Source organism: Myotis lucifugus, unplaced genomic scaffold (genome assembly GCF_000147115.1).
Source record: "Myotis lucifugus unplaced genomic scaffold, Myoluc2.0 scaffold_144, whole genome shotgun sequence".
Taxonomy (NCBI): domain Eukaryota; kingdom Metazoa; phylum Chordata; class Mammalia; order Chiroptera; family Vespertilionidae; genus Myotis; species Myotis lucifugus.
The window spans coordinates 1693485-1718523 of record NW_005871192.1 but is presented as its reverse complement, the minus strand read 5'-3'; the positions used below and the strand labels follow the sequence as shown (position 1 = coordinate 1718523).

The following is a 25039-nucleotide window of genomic DNA, read 5'->3' as shown; positions in this document are numbered from 1 at the left end:
TATATATATATATATATATATACATATATATATATATATATCATATATATATATATATATATTCAACTGATAGATAACAAATGTAAATATTTGTGAAATTTTACATACTGTAATACTTCTTCTCTAAAAAGCTCTCTCCTGAAATACTATGTTTAGAAAAACAGAATAATCCTTATGATTCATTTATATGAGCTGTGTTATTCTCTGTGTTTATTTAAATAACAAAATGGATTTCAAGAGATGTATTATCGTTATAGATTGAATTATCCCCACCCCAATCATATATTGAAGTCCCAGTCCCTAGTGTTATAGCATTTGGAGAGGGGTTTGTGGGGAGGTGGTTAGGTTTAGGTGAGGTTATAAGGAAGGGGGTCCTCATGATGGGCTTTGTGCCCTTATAGCGGTTTTCAACCTGTGGGTCGCGAACAATGAAAATACATCCTGCATACCAGATATTTACATTACGATTCATAATAGTAGCAAATTACAGTTATGAAGTAGCAACGAAAATAATTTTATGGTTGGGGGTCACCACAACATGAGGGACTATATTAAAGGGTCGCGGCATTAGGAAGGTTGAGAACCACTGCATAAGATGAGAAAAGACACCAGAGCTCTCTCTCTCTCCACCATGGGGGGACAGAGTGAGAAAGTAACTGTCTGCAAGCCAGAAAGAGAACTCTCATCAGAATTGGACCATGCTGGCATTGTGATCTCATAGTTACTGTCTCCAGAATTGTAAGAAAGTATTGTTTTTTAAAGCACCCCGGCACATGAAATTCGTGCACGGGTGCAGTCCCTAGACCTAGCCTGCAATCAGGGCCATCTTCCCTGGCTACCAGCAGCTTGCCCCGCCCCTCCCACCCGGGTTCCCAGTTTGCCATCAGGCAATTGGAGCCTGACGGCCGGCCGGGGTGAGGGACCAAGAGGTCGGCCATTCCACCCACTCACCAGCCCCAGCCCCACCGTGGGTCGCCCTCTGTGTGTGGGGTGACCAGCGGGGCGGGAGCTTTGGTCTGGCACTGCCCGCATCCCCTGCCATCCACCCCTGGGTCCCCATTCGCCATCGGGTGATCAGAGCCTGCCAGCCGGGGGAGGGACCAAGAGGTCAGCATTCTGCCCGCTCGCCAGTCCCAACCCCTGCCACTACCTACCCCGGTTCCCAGTTTGCCATCAGGAGATTGGAGCCTGGTCGTTCTGCTGTTTTGGTCGCTGGGCTTTTTATTATATAAGCCTAGAGGCCCAGTGCACGAAATTCGTGCACAGGGTGGGGGGGGGTCCCTCTGCCCGGCCTGCACCCTCTCCAATCTGGGACTTTGGGGGATGTCTGACTGCCAGTTTAGGCCCAATCCCTGTGGGCAATCTGGGACCACTGGCTCCTAACCACTCACCTGCAATCCCGGACCACTGGCTCCTAACCGCTCACCTGCCTGCCTGCCTGTTTGCCCCTTAACCCCTCTGCCTACCCGCCTGATCGCCCCTAACTGCTTTCCTCTGCTGGCCTGATCACCCCTACCTGCTATCCCTGCTGGCCTGATCGCCTCTAACTGCCTCTGCTATGGCCCCCGCCACCGTGGCTTTGTCCAGAAGGACATCCAGAAGACGTCTGGTCTAATTAGCATATTACCCTTTTATTAGTATAGATTATAGCAACCTGAATAGATTAATACAGATTTTAGTATTGGGAGTTGGGTGGCATTTTAACATAACTAAAATTTGGAAGCAACTTTGGATAATGGGTAGATTCTGGAAGAGTTTTGAATTGCATACTGGAGATTTGGACATTAAGGGCATTCTGGAGAGGTCTCAGATGTAAATGAGGAACATGTTATTAAAAGAACAGAAGAAAGGGAATTCTTTCCTTGGCTGGACTGTGTTCTAGTGTTTTTCAGAAGTTAGAACATGTAAGCAGTGAATTTGTATATTTTTATTAAGACTTTAATTTGTTGGAGCTGCTCTAGGTTTACAGCAAAATTGAGGGGAAGCCACCAGGGTTTCCCATATAACTCCTGCCCCTATACATGCATAAATTCCTCCATTATCAATATCCCTCCCAGAGAAGTACATGTATTATAATTGACAAATCTACATTGATACATCATCATCAAACAAAGTCCGTAGTTTACCTTAAGGTGCTGTACATTCTTTGGGTTTGGACAAATGTGTAATTTGTCCAAATTATACATTTCACTGGCCTAAAAATCCTCTGTGCTATGCTTATTTATCCCCCTCTCCAATCCCTGGCAACTGTCTCCGTAGTTTTGCCTTTTCAAGAATGTTATATACAGGCATACTTTACAAATATTGGGGTTGGGTTCCAGACCACCATGATAAAACAAATAATACAATAAAGCAAATAATAATTTTCTTGCTGGTGAAGGGTCTTCCTTCAGTTTGTAAAAAAATTCAACATCTGAGAAGCACAATAAAGCAAAGTGCAATAAAATGAGATATTGCTATAGTTGGAATCATACAATATGGATGCTTTTCAGATTGGCTTCCTTCTCTTAGTAAGCACTTAAGGTTCTTCCTTAAGTGCTTATGTCTTTTCATAGCTCAGGAGTTCATTTCTTGAAAAAAAATTTTTTTATTGATTTGAGAGAGAGGAAGGGATAGAAATATCAATGAGGAGAGAGAATCATTGATCAGGTGCCTCCTACATACCCCTTACTGGGGATCAATACTCCAGCCTGGGCATGTGCCCTGACCAGGAATCAAACTGTGACCTCCGGTTCATGGTTGACGCTTGACTACTGAGCCACACCAGCTGGACAGTAGTTCATTTCTTTTAATGCTGAATAATAGTCCATTGTTTGGATGTTCAGAGTTTATTTATTCTCCTAGTGAAGGTGATCTTGATTGCTTCCATGCTCTGGAAATTAAGAATAAAGCTGCTATAAACATCTGTCTGCAGGTTTTTGTGTACGCATAGGTTTTCAGTGCTTTGGGGTAAATACTAAAGAATGTAATTGCTGTATCATATTGTAAGATCTGCTTAGTTTTGTAAGAAACCACCAACTGTCTTCTAAAGTCTGTACCATTTTGAATTCTCACCTGCTATGAGTGAGAATCCTATTGCTCTACATTCTCACCAGCATTTGGTGTGGTCAGTATTCTGGATTTTTGCCACTCTAATAGGTGTGTAGTGATATCCTATTGTTGTTTTACTTTACATGTCTCTGATGACATGATATAGCACATCATTTTTTATGCTTATTTGTCATCTGTTTATCTTCTTTGGTAAGGTATTTGCTTGAGCCTCTCACCCATTTTTTAAATTGGATTGCTTGTTTTCTTACTGCTGAGTTTTAAGTGTTCTTTGTATATTTTGGATAATAGTCCTTTATCAGGTATGTCTTTTGCAAATATTTTCTCCCAGTCTGTGGCAGAATGAGTCTTCTCTTTCTCTCAACATTGTCTTTCGCAGAGCATAGTACATTCTCAGTAAAAGGATGGAGTTTTACCAAGTCACTTATATTATAATGCATATTTTTTAAGCCTGGTTCATGTATCATTTCCTATATGCAACATTTCCCAGAGCCTTTTCTTTTTTAAGTTTAGCATAAAATAAAGGAAGAATTCTGTTGTAATCTAGTAAGTCTGATGTAGTAATTTGACGTGTAAATGAAGTATACTATAGGCTTTTGTGATTAGGAACTGGAGAATGAATCTGAAAGTTAGAAGTGGAAGAGCCAGATATACATAGGTCAAGAATGAATATCCATTCACATTAAGGAAGTGAAGGCATTGATGATATTGAAGGAGCTGACTAAAAAGTGGACAAACCAGCTAATAGATTAATAGTGTCATGAAAGTGCTGGAAGGTATGATTTTGATATGAAAGTTAGTAATGTAGTGGTATGGTGCTTTCAGTGAGAATGGGGTGTACCATCTCCTGTTTGTGGCAAATCCTACTAGACCCATAAAACTTACGTTACCTTTCTAGTTACTATAGGTATTTAATTTTCTGAACCCTGATTTGCACAATGGCCCTATATGTTTTCTAAAAGAAGAGGATACTAATTTTATCCCCCAAGGCTATTTCTCCCTCTTTATATAACTCCCATTGTTTTGTGTAACAAAAGGAGGCATGACAGTATTTCCAAAAGTTAGGGAAGGAATGCTTTACAAAATATGGCCTAGAGAACTCTTTTGAGAGTTTTCTTTTATTCTACCCCAATAGCTTGTATAGTATACATTTCTTGTAGGGTATTCAGTTTATATATATCAGATTCTCCAGGGCCATGGCTTTTGCCAGATGAAGCACTTTTGATTTTGAGGCTGATGAAACACAGTGCTATTATTGATCTGTGCATGGCATAGCCTGTCTCTCTCCTAGCAGAGTGTAGCAACATTTATCCAGGAATTTGTGAAATGTCACTTGGATCATGTTCACAAGGTAAACTGTGCAAAAACCAGGATCTGTGCTGAGAATGCAGGTGGAATTGGACGTGACTGTCTTATTCCTACATCTTCTAGATGAACCAAGTGATATTTATTAACAGAATATATGTGTCCTATATTAGACTTTGTAAGGAACTATTATTATCATTTAGAATACTCTGTGCTATACAATCATACTTATACTCTGTTTTCAGATGCACTTGCAATCTTATCACAGAGAATATTAAGAAAATGTAACCTGAACAACTGTTTATAATGAGCAGTCTTATAAAATATTGCACAGTAGCGTTTTCCTATATTCCTATGTAATATATTCTTAGTAGTGTTTTCATTCTTTGCATCAATATACTTTCAGGTAAGTATGTCTCATTAAAAAGCAACATGCCTAGAAATGACAAATTATAACATTTTTCTCACTGTGGGATTATTATATTTAAATATGCATATATTGTAGAGTTTGGTTTGCAAATGGATAGATATATGTGTTTGTTTGCTACAATTCAGTTTAATGCATCTAACATATGTAAACCACTGTAATAATGGGATGTGTAACCACAAATTAAATATGGTCCTTGTCTTATAAAAGGTACAAATAGGGGAGTTGTACATGAGTATCACAATATAAATAAATCGTGATATATGTAGCATGGTTGGAGTGTGTGAGTGTGTGTGGGGGGGTGCGCATGCATCTATGTGTGTATAATATATGTACATGTAGTAGATGGAATATACAGTCATTTATTGCTGTCATTATTTAGTAAAAATATCATTTGGCCTTACACTTAAAATTTGGTTGATTTTGAAAGTTGCATGTGTGGAACAAAGCCATTAAAAGATGGAAAGCTTTAAAAGGCAAAAGTTGAGATGCAGTTTGTTGAGAATAGTCAGTAATCTGGTAGAGTTGTGGTTCTCAACCCTAACTGCATGCTACCTCACTTGCTTTAAAAAAAAAAAAGTATGCCCATTGCCCTACCCTAGAGCAATTAAATCACTTTGCTAGTTTTTAAAATCTCTGAGGTGGTTCTGATGTCCAGTTAGGACTGAGACTCAAGTTTGAGAGAATAGAGATCAAAGTAAACAGATAAGAGACTGTTTAACTGTCAAGGCAGAAGATAAGTACCAAACAATAGTAATAGAAATAGAAAGATTTAGGTAAACAAACAAGATATTTTACAATGGTATAACAGAGTTTGGTGACCAATCACAAATTGGAAGTTTAAAAAATGTGAAATATTGAAGAAACCTGCCAGGATTCTAATTAAAGCAACTTGAAAGTAGATGATACAGTATATTTGTGAAAATATAATATACTAAATATTGTGTGGGGGAAACTCATATGAAAGCATACCAAGAAAGCTGGATAAAATATAGCAAATATCCTTATAAATGAACATTAGAACTTGCCAAAAAATGTAAATACCTAGGAGCTGAAATAAATGAAAACTTATCATTGTAACCAAGTGGTAATTTGTCACTGAAGTGAAGGTTACAAGTGAACAGTAGGATATTTGAGTGTAAAATTTAGAGATGTGAAAATGTGAAAAAAGGAATGTCTTAAAATTGCTATATGCTTTTTGCAAATATGTATTTTGAGTAAAGAAACGTAAAGGAATTATAAACATCAAAGGTATTCAGGATAATGATTATTTCTGGTGAGTCAGATGAGAAAGATACATGGCCTTCAAATGTATTTGGTAACTCATTGTCTTTGCTGAGTGGTTGATTTATAGGCATTCATTATATTTTCCTTTATATATCTATTACATATTTGAAATATTTCCCCCCCAAAAAATGAAGAAAGAAACCTATTGTTGTAATTATCCCAGAGAAAGAATGCTGGAGGTGGAGCAAATCTTTGCAGCAAGTTAAGTTTGGGGTGGGGAGTATATGATATATGGGTAGAAGAGGAGTCAGAGAAGGAGAAGGTAGGAAAGTGCTGTAATACAGGAACAGGAAGGGAACATTTTTAACAAGAAAAAGAGAATAGCCCTAACCGGTTTGGCTCAGTGGATAGAGCATCAGCCTGTGGACTGAAGGGTCCCAGGTTCGATTCCGGTCAAGGGCATGTACCTTGGTTGCGGGCTCATCCCCAGTTGGGGGTGTGCAGGAGGCAGCTGATCGATGTTTCTCTCTCATCGATGTTTCTAACTCTCTTATCCCTCTCCCTTCCTCTCTGTAAAAAAAAAAAATCAATAAAATATATTTAAAAAAAGAAAGAAAGAAAAAGAGAATAGTTGGTCAACAGTGTCAGATGCCATAGAGGAATCAAAAAGAAAATGACGGAGAAAAGATGGTTGGACTTCTCTCAGAACGCTTTATTAGCAGACCTCTCTTGATAGCAAGTAATAGAAACTGAACTCAAACTAACATAAGAAAAAGAAAGCTTACAAAAGTCAAATGATGAACTGAAGAGAATAGACTTGGGAAGAGTAGTGATAACCAGAACCAGACATTCTAGTATCTTTGATGTTTCTCTTTATCTCACATATCTTCCTCTCGGACTAGCTTTCTTCATGGTTATGGATACTGGCCATGTGCTAATATCCTTATAGCCTAGACACCAGCTAAGAAAGGGATTTCTCTTTCTCATTTTTAGTCTTCCCTTAATTTAGATATACATATTTTCATCTACATGAATATTTGGCAGGAAATTTAGAAGTCATGCAGGATACAGGGCAGTTTCTGTGCTACACATGCAGTACATCTAGTGTTCCTGGCTCTCATCCATTTCAGTGTCAGTCATTGTGGTACTCAGAAGTGCCCCCACTTATTTCCAAAATACATATATAGGCAATATGTATTCTTTGAGAATCTCTGATACAGGAGAAAAGCAGAGAAACAGGTTCCATTAATAAAAATAAAAAGAACTCCAGACTACTTTTTTCCTAAAGATCTATATGAATCACATAGTACAACTAGCTGAGATTCAGATAGTTTACTGAGTGGCTACTCTGTTATGTCAAACCTTGAAAGATTGTGATAAACAGAAGATATTAATTCGAAATAGAAAATGAAGTGAGGGATAATGGAAGAAGTTCCTATGTGAAATTTTTGTGTTATAAAAGGAACTTTTAAAAATGAAACATGAAAAATATCTTATAAATCTCTTATTTTTTAAAAGAATTTTTTACTCTATGCCATGAAAGGTAATTTTTTTAGTAATTTTCACATACTTTAGTTTTTAATGACAAGAATCCCATTTTTAAAGTGATATCAAAAACTTATTTTATAAGATTCAAACACTGCAAAAACTATTCTTTTAAAGAAATTTTCATTTTTTATTCTCTTGAAATGAACACAGGAAATAGAGACAAATATTATTGGGTTGTTTCCCTTGAGAATTTTAGTAGGGTATATTTATAAATTTAATCAAAATCATATGAAGATTTAGTAATACCGCTGTTAAATTTGTAATGAGTTGTAGGATTTTTAAAATCCCCCAACTGGGTTTCATCCAAGTAATTTGTTTGCAGAGCTTAGATGTATTACATCTGAGGAAAGACAGTTAACTATTGACCCTATCAGTAAAATATTTCAATTTCTAAATATTAACATGCTATTTATATTTAGAGCATACTTATCAATGTATGTCATTTTACTACTTTTAATATACTGGTATAAAGTTGGAGCTAGAAATTACAATCCTAAGCCTTTGGGTTTATTATCTCAAAAGTTGAATATTTTATATTAGCATGATATTCCATTATCCTTATGAATTGATTCCAGTATAATTTAAATAAATTTAATGTTCACATACATGCTCTTTAGAGGCATATTTATTGAAAATTCTTTATCTTATAAAATATGAATTACAGAAATATATCATGGTCTCACATAAAATTTTAGAAGTCAAAAATTATTTTAAAGAATACCAATATCTTTTAAAGTCTATATACGAATTAAGTATTATGACCAATTTTTAATTGTGTAGACTCTCACTTCCATTTAGTAATAATACTGTATGTGAGCATTAGTTTCCTCAGGCCAGTCCATAAAGACCTTTTTGTGCAATAAAATACAGTACAATAAGAAGCAGTATCATCCCAGGAGGATGGAAAAACAATCAAATAAAAGTATTGAAATCTGTTGCTTAGGAAAACCAAGTTTAATTAGAGGAGGATGAGACAGACTTCCTGAGACTTCTGCAGATATTCTATAGTTTGATAGTCTTTGTTCCTGATAACTCAATCATTCCCTATAACTTCACTTGAAATATTATGGCTGTTTTTTACTTAGATACAGAATTAACATCACACTGAAACACCAAGTAATATTTTTTGATGATTTAGCCAGTTTACTTACTTACTTACTTACTTATTTATTTATTTATTTATTTATTTATTTTTCTTTTATCTTCATTGTTTGAGTATTTTAATTGGGGTGGAATTTTTCTTTTTGCTCCCACAAAACTAAAGTTACTGAGAAAAATATTGACAAAGGGATTGGGGAGAATAGAATTAAAAAGGATATGTGTATACAATACATATGAGTAGTAGATATTTCTATATGATTAGCTGAGTATATAAAGTAGGGGAAGGAGAGTGAAAAAGAAGGCTTTAAAAAGACATTGCTCAGTTTATCCTTTGAGACATCAGATGTCACTGCTGTCCTCTTTCATTCCTATTGATGAAGGGACTCAGAATGGGAAAGCGTTGCAACTTGATAGTCATTAAGAAGAATGCCGTATGTAGATCAAATGTCTAAGAGGGCAAAAATTGAACTGATACTATTACCATATAACATTGAGAAATTCTTATGCTAGTAATGATGATGAATTATTCTGAGTATACTTTTGGTTCTGAATGTCTGTATCTGTATATATATTTGGTATCTAAATTTTACAGAGACTTTTATTTTTGTTAACTAAAATAGAGAATTTGAAATAACAAACCTGCAACTCAGCTCTTGTTGCTATGAATATATCATATGTTTTTTCATGAATACTTGAAAGACAGTTGTATTAGTTAATTTTTCAAACTTCGCATATATGTTTACTGATCCTTTTTTCATAGTTGTGTGGATAGACGTTTAAGTGATGTGGTTTAATTTCAGTTCAGTTAATATTCATTAATTTAGTTATTCAGATTATTTAGAAGCACACTATATTGCTAGTATCACAGATTAATACTTATTATAAATGCCTATAATGTCAAAACTATTAAAACAAATTAAAAATACATCTTAAATGTTTTCAGTATCTGGTGTTGTTTTGAGAATTTAAAGTATTAGTAAACTTTAAAAAATAATTTGATCCTTGAAATAACAGTGATTTTCACTTTGAGAAGTCCTATTCAAACATATTGACAAAATAATTATTTAATTGGGCATTACCTAGAACTTGCATGACAAAGTATAGGGGCATTGAATTAATTTTACTTCTTGTAAATGTTACTGAGAGTAGCACTTCTCTCTCTTATCCATATGCAGATATCCATATTTCTCTGACAGAATCTAATTTGAACACATCAAGACAGATTGGCATCTCCAGTACCATAAAAAAACTGCTTTGTTAATTGCTAACCATATTTAGTATGACCTTATAACAAAGTAGCACGATAAGTGTCAAGCTTTGTCTTTAATGTGCACACTGGAGCTGGGTTCATCTGTACTAGACAACTGCACTTCATGAATAGAGGTTTTTTTTCTTGATAGGCAATTAGCAGTAATTAGGAGATTCACCTCAATAAGATGTCAACATGAGATTGTTTTAAAAAGTTGAATGTCAGTGACTTATAAAGAAAGTTCTTCTGACACATAGGTATGGCATATGAAACATGAAATGTTAATTTAACTTTTCTGCTTATTATTCATGCGCAATATTATTTTGTCATTCAGACACTATACTGACAGAGTGTAAAGGGTGTTAAAATAGTGCTGCTAGAATAAAAAGAGGATTAATCTACCAATGGCCAATTAGCCAAAGGGTACTTAATGGTCTCTAAAGGCTACTGAAGTCTAACTACTAGCAAAAGCATTGGTAAAAAGTCCTCTATCTTACCTTCATTTGCTTGACATTTTGTGAAACATCTTGTAGGCTTTTAATAACTGCATTTGTCAGAAAATGGTTTATAAATGGGTGATGTAGTAACTCAGTATATTTTTCATAAGAAATTTTGTTATATAAATAACCTCATCTCTGCCTAAGATCTTTGTTCTTTTTCCTCTTTTTGGTTGGTGGTTTAAAATTTTAATTTCTTTTCTAGAAGATCTCAAGTATCATAACAAAGGAAAACTCATGTTTTAAGTATAATACACTTGTTACTAATTTGAAAGAGTTATTAATCTGAGCCATTTATTTTTGTAGATAAGCACTTGTATGGAAAATATTCTCCTAGCAACCTAGAAACCCATGTAATTTTCTTTGTATCTCATATAATGTTTTAATTAAGTGACTATGCTTTTAGTCTTATATATGTACAATGCACAGAATTTTATTTCTTTTAGTTTTGTTCCTTAAAAAAATAATTTCCCAATGAAAGAATATTGATTTTATTCACAGAGGGAGAAAGATCATTAAGATTATGGTGACTTTCTAGGAGATTCTTGCCCATAGGATTTACATAGATATTGTTCAACCACAATTTTCTCTCAGTCTCTTTTGCTTTGATTCTGGTAACAAAATTATGATATAAATTTTAAAAATCACAATAATGAGATTTTTAAATTGCTGCTTCTAGCCGTAGCTGGTTTGACTCAATAGATAGAGCATTGGCCTGTGGACTGAAGGGTGTCCCAGGCTGATCCCCAGTAGGGGGTGTGCAGGAGGCAACCGATCAATGATTCTCTGTCATCATTGATGTTTCTATCTTTCTTCCTCTATGAAATTAAAAAAATAAAATAAAATTGCTGCTTATACTCAAGTATGATCCAGAATAATCTTATTATGAGATATAAATGATTTTATTTATTTATTTACCATGAAATACTTTCATTTAACACTTGGAGTGTGGGTGAATTTCCCGCCAAAATATAAGATGGCTCTGTCTTTTGGTTTTGTTCCATCCACCAAAAGGGTGGATTACAAACAAATATTTGGTAATACGCAGTTACAATCGGCCCGAGTTTACACGTTTCCCGCACTCCACCGCAAATCTATATGAACCGAGTTAAAGACGGCTCCCGCGGAGTACGCGCAATTCACGCGAGCCGACTTAACTCGTTTCCCGCACTCCAAGTGTTAATATTCTCAGTCATATGCAGAATTCAAGATTAAAGATTTTGGTAAAAAATTGGAAACATTATTTCCAATTAATGATTGCTTTCCCTACTTTGACTGTCAAGGCCTTTGGGTTTCAAAAGGGAAAGAAAAATAACAGACTCCAACATTCTTATAGATGGGAACTGACCCTCATTTTTTACTCTGGTTACTTATTGACCTTTCTCAACGTTTGACATCTAACTTTTGCCCCAGCTTAGACTAGAAAGAATCCTTCTGCCACCAACGATTTCCTCTGTAGACTTCCCAGAAACCCAGCTCCTGTGACCCTGACATTCAACCTCACACTTAGATGGATTTTTTAGAATTTCCATGTGTCTACTTTTCAGACCCCACTGTCCTAACTAAAAATGCTTTCCAAATTTTTAAATGGATCATTACATTGTTTCTAATCCAGTGGCAAGAAAACATGGGGAGAAGAACAGTGACTTTCAAAGCTATAGTGTGGCCACTGTTCAGAAAAATGTTAGGTCAGAAACTGCCTCTTATTAGAAGTGAAGAGCTATACCACATCCTATTCCTTTCCCTTGGAACATTGCTCCTAAACTAGTTGAATACTCAAAAGCATTTTCATTACATGTGTCACTACTAGCAGCATGTCCTTGAATAGGCAGATAGTGAGTATTTTCTTCTTTGGAGACATCAAGATCAAAGAGTATCTAAAATCACACTGTGCAGTGTGATTAGGAAAATGGAACAATTTTTAATTTTTTAGGCCCTTTACTTTTCACAAAAGCCTTTTATTTCTTTTTACTTCTTTTCACTTGCACTGTAGAAGAAAATGTTTTTCATGGGCCTTGTTTGACTTTTTCTGATCATTCATTCTTGAACATTAAAATGTTTACCAAGCCTGGAGAAGAGATCCTCGATCTCCTCAGGACTGCCCTCGGTTTACTGGTGATCCTTTCCCTTTGGAAAGCATAGGAGTGGTTGCTGTAGCTGTGGTCTTTAATGTTCTATCTAGCATGCATCGAGGAGACACTTGACAAAAGAAATCAAGAGGGATGCATGGAAGGAAACTGGCTATAACAAGCACTTACCAGACAAATGTTAAAGGCAGCAGCAGTTTCCTTAGTCCCTGTTTTATTTCTTTATATATTTCTAGGTTATAGACTGGTAGCTACCTAAAGGTAAGAATAACTTTAGTGTTTACCATTGAAAGCATAGAGTTAGTACCGTTCCTACTACATAGTATGTATAAAAAGAATGAATGGATAAGGCTGGTTGAAGGGGTATAGGGTGGAGAAATAGGAGACATCTGTAATACTGTCAACAATTAAAAAAAGGAAGTGGGTGGAAAATTAAAAAAGAATGAATGATAGATATTGAGCCAGTTTCTGAATCTAGATATTCTATATCAAAATCTTCCAGAAAATGTTAAGTTGGGGTCCAGAAAAAAAATTATGAATGAACCACATAAGAGAAAAAGGGAGAGATGTCAAGGGAGGTTCACTTATCTACCTTGTTCATGGGATTCCATAATTACAGTTGAAAGCAGCAAAAGGAAGCTTCTGGCTATAGGAGTTTTGCTTGGCAATTAAACTACAAAGTGCAGATCTCATAGAGGCAATTTATTTCTAGCATAGAAAATGGAACAATTTTTAAAAAGCATTTGAAGAATCCCAGCCAGTATGGATCAGTGATTGAGTATTGACCTATGAACCAGGAGGTTTTTTTGTTTGTTTTTTTAAATATATTTTATTGATTTTTTACAGAGAGGAAGGGAGAGGGATAGAGAGTTAGAAACATCGATGAGAAACATCGATGAGCTGCCTCCTGCACACTCCTTACTGGGGATGTGCCCGCAACCAAGATACATGCCCTTGACTGGAATTGAACCTGGGACCCTTGAGTCCACAGGCTGAAGCTCTATCCACTGAGCCAAACCGGTTAGGGCTGAACTAGGAGGTTTTAATGACCAGGTTCCATTCCTGGATAGGGCTCAATCCCCAGTGTGGTGCATGCAGGGGGCAGCTGATGAGTGATTCTCTCTCATCATTGATGTTTTTCTCTCTCTCTCCCTCTCCCTTCCTCTATGAAATCAATAAAAATATATATTTTTTAAAAAGCAATTGAAGAAATAAAATTAACACAAAATTATGGTTAAGGAATAGAAAACTAAATCAGAGTGAGGATATTATATATACAATATACTATGGAGTTTAGAATACTTGCTCAAGGTCGGGCAAGGTGACAAAAGGGAACAAGGAATAGGTTCAAGAAAAGGGTTGATTTTTTTAAAAAAAAAATTGGGATTCACTTTTTTTCCATGCTACATAACAAATTACCACAAATTTATCAGCTTAGAAATAACATACACACTCATTACCTCACAGTTTCTGAGGGTCAGGAATCTGGCACAGCTTAGTGGATCCCTTGCTTAGAGTATTGCAAGGATGCAATCAGAGTGTCAGCCAGACTGCTTTCCTTCCTCGAGCTCAGGCTTTTCTGCCAAGCTCAAGTGTTTGTTGGAAAAATTCAGTTCCTGTGGTTGCAAGACTGAGGTCCCAATTTTTTTTTTTTAAATCCTCACCTTTTGGTGCACGGGACGATGCTTCAACCAACTAAGCCACCTGGCCAGGATGATCCCTGTTTTCTTGATTGCTGCTGGTCAAGGATCATTATTAGCTCTCCAGGCCTCCCTTAGATCCTTGACTTATAGTCCCCTACAACATTGCCAAGTTACTTATTCAAGATCAATAGGAGAATCTCTCTGACCAGGGAGGGCCCCTGGCCTTCTTTTACAGGGCTCACCTAATTAGTTTAGGACCAGCCAGGATAATCTTGCTTTTGAGGAAATTAAAGTCATATTAAGGGCCATAATTTACATCTACAGAATTCTATTTGTATATGATATAATTCAAATAATGCAATCATTGGAGCGATAGCCCATCATATCCATGGGTCCCACCCACATACGGGGGAGAAAATTGTACAAGAGCATAGATTATTGGGGATCATCTGAGAATTCTGTCAACCATCTTTGCCCTATTACAGAAGGAATCCTTTGCTTTGCCCATTACTGAAGAATGGATTCTCCAACATGTACTTGTTTCTTACAGTTGCTTAGAGAGTTCTTTCCTGTTCAGAGATTAATGCTTCTTCAATGTTATATTTAAATAAATAATAACTAATATCTAGTTTTAAACTTTTATAGTGTTAAGTTCTATTTTATAACCTTTGGTTAGAATATTGAATACATGTAAATCAATACAAATCTCAGTACTTATTGAAGTCAACTTTTAAATTGGAATAGACTTAAAAGATTATAGAGGGATTGTACTGCCGAGATATAGAGTAACACACATTTGCCTTCAATAAACTTGTAGTCCAGTAGTGATCTTAAATAAAGATCAAACAAATAACTCGTAACTTAAGACAAAGTAAGATTTCTGCCATGAGAAATGATAGGATTATCATCCTATATAATAAGAGAGGAATATGCTAATTAGCCATTACGCTCTGAGGCATAAAGACCAAGTGTGACACGACCAGATCACTGATCCGTAGGAGGGTGGGCCAGCGAGGTACAAGCGGGTTATGGAGAGCTACAGGAGTGGGCAGGGCAGCAAGCTATGAGAGGGTGAGGGGGGAGGGGGGAGGGGGGAGGGGGGAACTACAGGAGGGCGGCAGCGACCAACTGGCTACAAGTGGGCAGCAGAGAGGTACATGATGGGGCAGGGCAGCAAGCAAGCGGGAGGCAGAGAGCTTCAGGAGAGGGCAGGGCAACAAGGTATGAGGGGAAGGTGCAGGGAGCTACAGGAGGGCGGGGCAGCAGGCAGAGAGCTACAGGAGCGCAGGGCAGTGGGCAGAGAGCTACAGGAGTGCAGGGCAGTGGGCAGAGAGCTACAGGAGGGCGGCAGCGACCTACTGGCGCACGGATTCGTGCTTAGGGCTACTAGTACATATATAAGAAAGCTTTTTGTTAATCCAGGTCCTTGGCCTTTAAAACATTCCTCATACTACATGGTTGCATTTACCACAAGATAATAATGCTAACAATAATGCTGTGTACTTAAAATTTACCCAGTGCTATCATTGATATTTAAGAAAACTCTGCCCTCAAAATTACCTTTGCTAGGTAAGCAGCAGCATCTCTGTTTTCCATGAGGACAGAAAGTGAAATGCCCGCTTGCCCACATCACTCAGCTGGTAAGCAGTAGACCCCAGAGTAGACCTCAGAGATGATGAGTCTTCCTGTGTTTTCTTATCATTTATGGTTTTAATATAATATAACAAATATTTATTTTTAAATCTTTGATGGTAGATAGAAATGCAATAATATAGAAATAAGAAACATGCTCCTGATTTTAAAAATGACTACTAGTAATCTCAATTTATTGGTAGATTTTACTGCAAATCTCTTTCTAACAGGATTGCCACAGAAGTAGTCTCACATGCCAAAGCAAGAGTATTGGTAAACAAAGAAGGTTTTATTTGTACTTCTTGTCTCATCTATAGTATTTCTCAAATAAGAAATAGAATTCTTAGACTAAGAGAAGTAACAGAGCCATAATTATCTGTCCAAAATTCTAAGGGATAATCAGAAGGTTCCAGATTGATGGCCTGTTTTCTCTATTTTGACAAGTGCTCTTATTTCAAGGCATAAATAACTAATATGAGAAATATATTTTAAATGGTGCAGATTTTAAATATTGTTTAAGCAAAACATGATTTACATTTTAATATATTCTAAGTTATTGGGTTTATTATCTCCAAATTTCAGTATTTCTTAATTTTTATATTGTTAAATTAAAATTAGAATCTACATATATGTAGAGAAAACATTTATTGGCTTGGTTTCTCCTCAATGAAGGATATATTTACAGTGTCTGGATCTGCCATTGTGAAAGGAATAGACAGAAATCGAATGGCATACACATTTGACAAATGAAAGAAGCTGCCAGGACTGTTCATAGGAAGTGAAGAGCCTCATCGAAGTTTAGTTTTCTGAGTTGCCTGGGACCCACCTAGAATTGTAGCCATGAATTATGTCTCACCAAATTAAAATCTCAAAAGTCCAATTTAGATGCAGAGCATTTACTTCCAGGATTGATAAGTGTTCCAATGCACGCTACTTAAGTAAAAGCTAATGATATGACATGGCTAATAAAAGTGTATTTAAATTTATATAGTGATAAACTAATGGATTATAAATACCCACTGAAATTAATTTTTGTCTTTTCAGCACCATCTGTGCTGCAAATAGGAAGACTTGAGTTTTTGAAACCATTCTTTTGGTTCTTACTATATAGAAAGCATTGTTTGTAGATACTATAGGGAATACACAGGTGAACAAAGTCACAGTCCTCTCGCATAGATTTACTGGGGCTCCTGGTTGAGAAACAGGCACATTGCTATGGGAGCTAAGAAAATGGGGGAGCTGCTTTGTTGAGGAAAAAGAATAAAGTATACAGGATTTTCATAAAGGAGGAAATAATAAGTTGCTCTTTAAGCATGAGAATGAATTCAGCAGAAGGAAACTCCATGTGTAGAGTCCTTGATGGAGAAATGGCAGACATGTTTGGGGAATGGCAGGCAAGTTTGACTGCAGGTGCTGTCTGACTGAAACATGAACTGAAGGTAAATCTTAGAGAGCCTAATATAACCACAAACATCCCAGCTTTATTCTACATAGGTGCAGAAGTTTGAAGGGTTTTTGAATAAAGGAATACAGGTCAGTGATGTTTTAGGAAATAAGTTGCAGGGAGGAGTGTTATTACAGTACTCCCAGTGGAGAGTCTTCATTAAAAAGTGGCAATAAGGGCAAGACCGGTTTGGCTCAGTGGATAGAGCATCGGCCTGCGGACTGATAGGTCCCAGGTTCTATTCCGGTCAAGGGCATGTACCTTGGTTGTGGGAGGTGTGCAGCAGACAGCTGGTCGATGTTTCTCTCTCATCGATGTTTCTGACTCTCTATCCCTCTCCCTTCCTCTCTGTAAAAAATCAATAAAAATATATTTTTAAAAAATTTTAAAAAGTGGCAGCAGGGAATGAATATGAGAAACATCACATAACTTGTAGAACCTGACTATTGATTGGACATAGAAAATCAGTAAATAGGGAGGGAGATAGATACAAGCTTGGATGGTAACCAGTAAGATTTTCAGTTTTAGGGAAATTATGAGTTTACTTTAAGATATTAATTATTAGGTACCTTTGGGAAAACTCATGAATGAATCTTTCCTGAGATTCCATAGAATCATACTTTTAGATCATAAGTTAAAATATAACCAAAGAAATTGTTTTTTTAGCAAGTATACTTTTTTTCATGAAAACCTAGTATAATATCAAATCGTAGTTTTAAATCAGTGATCTGATATACTCATATTTAACAGTATACACATGCATACATAGATAAAAATGGAATTATAGATTTATTTGTATAGTTTCTAGAAGTTGTTTTTAAATATAGTGTTAATACTTGTTATTAAGTCTTATATTACTCTGCACGTTAGCTACATCTTTTACTGTTTCTAATTAGAATTCTTAACAAAGACAGATTTCCCCCCCTCTGAGAGGTTTCAGTACCATTTTGTCTAATTGTTCCTTATGCTAAACTACCATATTACAAGCTTCTTTGGAATAATAAAATAGTAGTGCAGTTATCCTCTTCAGGAGCTCTGGGTTGCTATGCCTTTACAGCTTGGTGGCATTCTGCTGACTACAGATTGGTGTGAGCAGGGATAACATTAAGACAGTTTGTTCTACACGGTTTCATAAAAACATTGCCAGTATGTCATTTAGTAAAATGTTTATGTAATTAAAAATTCAGATGTAAGGAGTTTAGTGCAGTCTACCTCAACATTACAAAAAGGACTTGTCAACTATCAATCAAGTTCATAAGAGTGAGCAAATTTGTTTATATGCTATTTATTTGATCTAAATCTCTAATAAGCCTCTTCTGCTAATTGGACTTAACATTTATGTTGCTAAATGAGAAGCATTTTGGCTGCTATATAGAATGGTAAGACCTACCCAATGGAATAAACAACTAACATCTGTTATCTCGTCCTGCTCCAGCTTGGCTTTTACCAGTTAAGTACATCAGCCCTGAAGTCAAGGTTATCACATATGTGAATCTCTGGCTCACCCATGTATATGTGAAGGCATAGAAATAGCACACCGTGAGTGAGGACCAGCCAGCCAAAAGCTATTGAGTACAGCTGGTCCATTTTTGTTTTAACCTTTACAAGCCCTACAACCTTAAGAAAAAAACTCATAGAGGTTATAATTTTTATAATAGCTATTTTATAATTAATTTTATTTCTTTTCCTTAGCATTTTTCTGCTTGTAGGATTTTATGCTGATAAGTGTTATATCAAATGTAATTACTTTTATAATACATTTACTTTTATTTTCTTTTTTAAAAAAAGAAGCTAAATTTGGATTTGGCTGATCTTCGGAAAGAAAAAGAAGACTTATTAAAGAAATTGGAGTCCTCATCTGAAATCACAAGTTTGGGAGAAGTTTCCCAGGTAACAATTCCACGGATACAAGTTACATCACTTGGTCCTTCAAGAAGCATGGATTTGGAAATGAAGCAATTACAGTGCAAACTAAAGGTGACTATAATTTTTATTAAAGATGAAACACTCATTTACTGACTCTTAGAGACACTTTTATTCTAATTTAATTCTAGTAACAATGGTAAATTATGGTATAAATAATCAAAAAATTATTAAAACTGACCTCATCTTTCTAGTTTAACCAGGTAAATTCTTATCTAGTAATTCATAATACTATTCTCTGAAAAAAATGACAACACACCATGATATCATCCTAACTTGAGAGATGATGAAAACTGAACATTATTGCTCAACTCTCTGCCCCCCATTCCTCCCTCTACTGAACAGAATTCCTTTCAAATAGTAATTATCAACATAAGTAGAATGCTTCCCTTTACACACTCGCTATTATTTTAATTTGGTTGTTGTTGGTTGCAGATGAGGTAGCTGGAGGCAAGTGAGGGGAGGGAGAAGTACAGAGCAAAGGTGGGTGGGTTTAATAAATTTCAGTAAGTTAAACCTGAGAGTAAGAATAAAAAGCAGTGTTTCTTTTGTTTATAAAAAATAGTAGTTAAGTCCAGGTGAAACTGTCAACAACTTAAAAATAAGGCTAACCTTAATTTAAATAGAATTATCTTGCTGTTTAAAAAAACTCATTTATTCCTCACATATTTTCTTCAGTGGGGATTTCTAGCTGGAAGCTAAAGGGACAATGTATATGGTACCATTACTATAATGAGAAACAATGGAAAGAAAATTCTGGTTGGAAATGCAGAGTCTGTTAGGAGTAGAATAACTGTGACTGTTAAGAGAGTATTAAAATACTGAATTGTCAAATATCTCAGTTGTTTTCAATTAAAATATGTGTGCACTTGCCAATAATATCTTCAAATGAGCAATTACTAATAAGATAAAATATGATTGAGTTTAAAGTAAATGAATGTATCATTGCTTGAAAATATTTTGCTTTTTAAATAATCAGATATACACACTGGAATTAATTTAGATGCTTTTAAATACCATATTCTTTAGACAGTGTTTCTGTACAGAACTTGCCTCAACCACTACATTTTATAAGTTTAAATACCTGACATAATAGAAATGTGAGGAAAATAGTTTTAGGCTTTGGTGCATGTATCTTTTCTTAAAATGTGTTTCTGTGTCTGAAAAAGTGGAATAAAATATATAAATAGAGCATTCCAGTGTTTAGGTTTCTATATAGAGGATAAAATCATTGAGATATTTATTTATTTTATTTTATTTTATTTTATTTTGGTCAGTCCTTATTTGAGGATATTTTTCCATTGATTTTTAGGGAGAGTAGAAGAGAGAGGGAAAGACAGAGAAACATCGATGTGAGAGAAGCACATCCATTGGTTGCCTCATGCACAAGCCCCAACAGGGTCCAGGCTGGGGAGGAGCCTGCAACCCTGGTACGTGCTCTTGACCGGAATCAAACCCGGGACCATTTGGTCTGCAGGCCGATGCTCTATACACTGAGCCAAACCAGCGAGGGTAAAATTTTTTTTTATCTTATCTATTACAGATCTTTAATTCATAGTTTTGTGATTCTTTTTATATGTAAGTCTGCCTTTTCCTTACATAACTTCAGTTTTCACCAAAATAAAATAGAATGTTAAATCTAGTAATGTCTAATCTGATTTCTAAAAAATTTTAAATTGCTAATAGGTTTCAGTTTATTTATATTTTATTTATTTAATTTTACTTCCTACTAATGGTCTAACACAGTGGTCATCAAACTGTGGCTCAGCAGACTGCGGATAGTGAGCCACATGCGGCTCTTTGGCCCCTTGAGTGTGGTTTTTCCACTAAATACCGACTTCTGCGCATGGGCCACGAAGTTTCAATTGCACTGTACGTGCACGCCCGCACCTGGTATTTTGTGGAAGAGCCACACTCAAGGGGCCAAAGAGCCGCATGTGGCTCGAGAGCCACAATTTGCCAACCACTGGTATAACCTAATCTATAATAATAAAAGCATAATATGCAAATCGATCGAATGGCTGAACAGCAGGACTACCATGCTATGACACCCACTGGCGCCAGGCCAGCCAAGGCGGTGCGATGCAATTGGTCGGGGGCCCGGCCATCGCCCCATGATAGCCCTGTAGAGGGAGGCCTAGGCCACCGGCCAGAGGGGCGATCGATCAATTGGGGGACTCCACGATTACCCCATAGAGAGAAGTCCAGGTCACTGGTCAGTGGGGCAGTCAATCGGGGGCCTCCACAGTTGCCTCAAAGAGGGAAGTTCAGGCTACCGGCAGGTGGGCGGGGCCTCCTTCTGCCTGGGCGATCCATCATGGAGCTCCGGCTGAGTGGGCAGGGCCTACCTCTTTGGGGTGATCTATCATGGGGCTTCCAGACTGTGAGAGGGTGCAGGCCAGGCTGAGGGACCCCCCTCACCCCTAGTGCATGAATTTCATGCACCAGGCCTCTAGTTTTGGTAATAATAGGCCCATATGAAAATCTGTGTTATTTACATTATAGTCTCTCATGATGTAAGTTTTTACCCACCTATAAATTTATCTCTCACTTTGGAGCAGCAGTTCTCAACCTGTGGGTCACGAACAATGAAAATACATCCTGCATATCAGATATTTACATTATGATTCATAACAGTAGCAAAATTACAGTTATGAAGTAACAACAAAAATAATTTTATGGTTGGGGGTCACCACAACATGAGGAACTGTATTAAAGGGTCACGGCATTAGGAAGGTTGAGAACCACTGCTTTGGAGGAATGTGTGAGTCACAAGGGTGACACTGATGAGAATGCCTAAAGCAATAGATCATGCTTGATGTAAGTTTGAATTGACATTGTCCATAACTACCCTGGAGTCCCAGAACACTAATCAGGCTGCATAGGGACAAAAAGGATAAATCTTTACTTTTGTCTTGTTCCATGTTTCAATCTGGAAATATTCTACAAGACCAGTTTCCTCTAAGTACATAATACTTTCTGATACTACAAGTTTTTGTTTCAATATTGCATCTGTTTGCTCTGGCTGCTATAACAAAATACCACAGACTAGGTGGCTTAAATAATAGAAATTTATTTTCTCATAGTCAGGAAGTTCAAGATCAAGGTATAAACAGGTTTGGTTTCTTCTGAGGCCTTTATTCTTTGCTTGTATGGCCATTTTTTTGCCACGTCCTCATGTGGTTGTATCTCAGTGTGTGTGGTCTGTGTCCTCATCTCTTATAAGGACACCAGTCATATTGGTATAAGGCCCACCCATATGACCTCATTTTACCTTAATTACCTCTTTAAAGACCCTATCCAAGTACATTAACATTCTCAGGTACTAGGGGTTAGGACTTCAACATATGAACTTCGTTCAGCCATAATAGGTATCAAATTGCTAACAAAATTTTCCAAGAAATAACTTATTTTCTAGCTGATGTTTTTATGCTTAATTAAGAAAAACTGGCTAGATTTGAATCTCTTAAAGGTCTATATACATCTTTTTTATTTTATCCAATTAATTTTAGGCTTTTCTATGCAAATTCTTAGGTGTACTTCTTAGATATATGTGGTTCATTCAGTAATTGGAGTGCTCATGTGCATTTTAGTTTACCCATATTAGACATGTTTCTCCAAGGTACAACTTCATATCGAGGTAATAAAATATTTAGAGACCTATAAATTCCTTCTGGTTATAGTAGTTATATTTAGTTTATTTTGAAGTTCTTTATGCAGTCTGGTTTGAATGGTACTCCAATTTATATCTCTGATTCTTTGACTTCCTAATTGTTGAAAACATTCCTTTTTGTACATGCTATGCTATCTTCCAGTTTCCCAGTAAGTTAATAATGAATAGTTTTTTTCAACTATTACTCATTATATATAATTTATTTCTAGGCTAGGTCTAAGTCCTTTACAAATATCAACTCATTTAATTCTCATTTCAACCCTATATGAAAAGTTTTATTAATATTTCTATTTTACAATTGAAAAAAAAAAACCGAGACAGAGAGAATAAGTCATTTGTCCAAGGCATACAGCTACTAAGTGTTAAGGCTGAGATTCAAACTCAAGCTACCTAGCTCCAGAGTCCATGCTCTTTCTTACTCATTCACTATGAAAATATAAAAATATATATATTTAACAAACTTAGATAGGAAAGCTCTAACCAGGATGGGTTCTCACCTCTGAGACATTTTTGAAGTATATTCTGGTATTTCACTCCAGATTTTAAGTCATGCTGCAGATAAGTGTAATATAGTAGGAACTGGAAAAGGGTCAGAGGACCTGGGTTTTGATCACTCTTTGTCCTTTAACTTCTTGTAGGACCTGACTGAGGAAATTATTTAACTTCTCCAGAGGTTTAAAGCAGGGATACCTTTCTATCTGCTAAATAAGGACTTTTGAGGATCAAATAGAGTACCTGTGAGATTTAAAGATCTTGGCAAAAGTACATATCAAGCTGGCATTCTTTCATTTGTTATAATTCAGTAATCCCTCAATTTTCCAGAAGTCAGAGGTACAGCAAGTGAGCCACCTAAAATAGCAGCCTTAAGTTTAAAAACAGAATAGAGTAAAAAAGCTATCTTAAAATCTACTTAATTTATTCCACTGAAGATATTGTCAGGCTTCATTTACTGCCTCTTGCCTTTTATCTTACATGCAGCTCTAATAAGTTTATTTGTTCAACTTCTCAGCACAAAAACACCTCAGAAGAAGCAATCTAGAGGTATGCATATTAAAGGGCTGGATAATTATTTTTAGTCAGGAATATTGACAGAAGCAAGAGATTATGACAAGGAGAAAAAGGAAATATAAATAAATTAAGGTAAAAATACAAAATTTAAAAAGCAGCAGCCTGGTACCATTTAGAGTAGGGATAAGTAGTCCTTTATGTCATCGTAATAGTTTTTAAAGGCAACACTACATAATGATTTAGTGATAATATAATAGATATAGTAATATGACATAATTCATAAAATGATATTTATAATATAATATTACTATAATAAAGTATTACTTTTAGTTTAATGTAATAATAGATATACATATTTCTAAATGAATAAGCAGTCTTTCCAAAGAGAATTTAAGATTAATAATTAAAGCAAAAGCTTCAATTATCTGGTAAATTCACTAGTGTGGAACATCTATCAGTGCTAGAAATAAAACACTATTCATCACTGTAAACATGTGAAATATGGACATTTATATTGCATTACACAGATATTTAATTAAAACTTCTAATATTCAGCACAATTGCCATGTTGAGGTAGCCTTGGGTTTTTAAGAAAATTAATATATTTAATATAAAAATTAAAACAATAGCAATTTATTATTTCTTGTGATCCAGGAGGTTGGCTGGAAAATTATTTCAAGTTTTTTATTTACATACTAGAGGCCCGGTGCACAAAAATTTGTGCACTTGGGGGGGTAGGGGGGTCCCCCAGCCCGGCCTGTGCCCTCTCGCAGTCTGGGACCCCTCGGGAGATAACGACCTTCTGGCTTAGGCCTGCTCCCGGGTGGCAGAGGGCACGCCCAATCCCTAGGTTCAGCCCCTGGTCAGGCTCAGAGCAAGGCCAATTGGGGAGTTGGGGCGCCGCCCCCTGTCATGCACAGAGCAGGGCAGATCGGGAGGTTGCGATGACACTCTCAGTCACGCTCAGGGTAGGGCCGATTCGGGGGTTAGGGCACCGCCCCCTGTCACACTCAAGGCAGGGTCGATGGGGAGGTTGCAGCGCCACCCCCTGTCACTCACAGAGCAGGGCCAATCAGGGGGTTGGGGCGCTGCCCCCTGTCACTCACAGAGCAGGGCCGATCAGGGGGTTGGGGCGCTGCCCCCTGTCACTCACAGAGCAGGGCCCATCAGAGGGGTTGGGGCTCCATACCCTGTCACACACAGAGCAGGTCAATCAGGGGGTTGGGG

The 25039-nt window shown here is 36.5% G+C and overlaps 1 protein-coding gene across 1 annotated transcript in view; it reads left to right on the top strand.

The window, feature by feature from the left end:
* Positions 1–25039, top strand: part of CNTLN (centlein) — a 248974-nt gene that overhangs the window by 182014 nt on the left and 41921 nt on the right. Inside the window, exon 19 of the mRNA XM_023758906.1 lies at positions 18997–19185. Coding sequence (XP_023614674.1) covers positions 18997–19185 — 189 coding nt within the window. The remainder of the gene's footprint in view (positions 1–18996; positions 19186–25039) is intronic.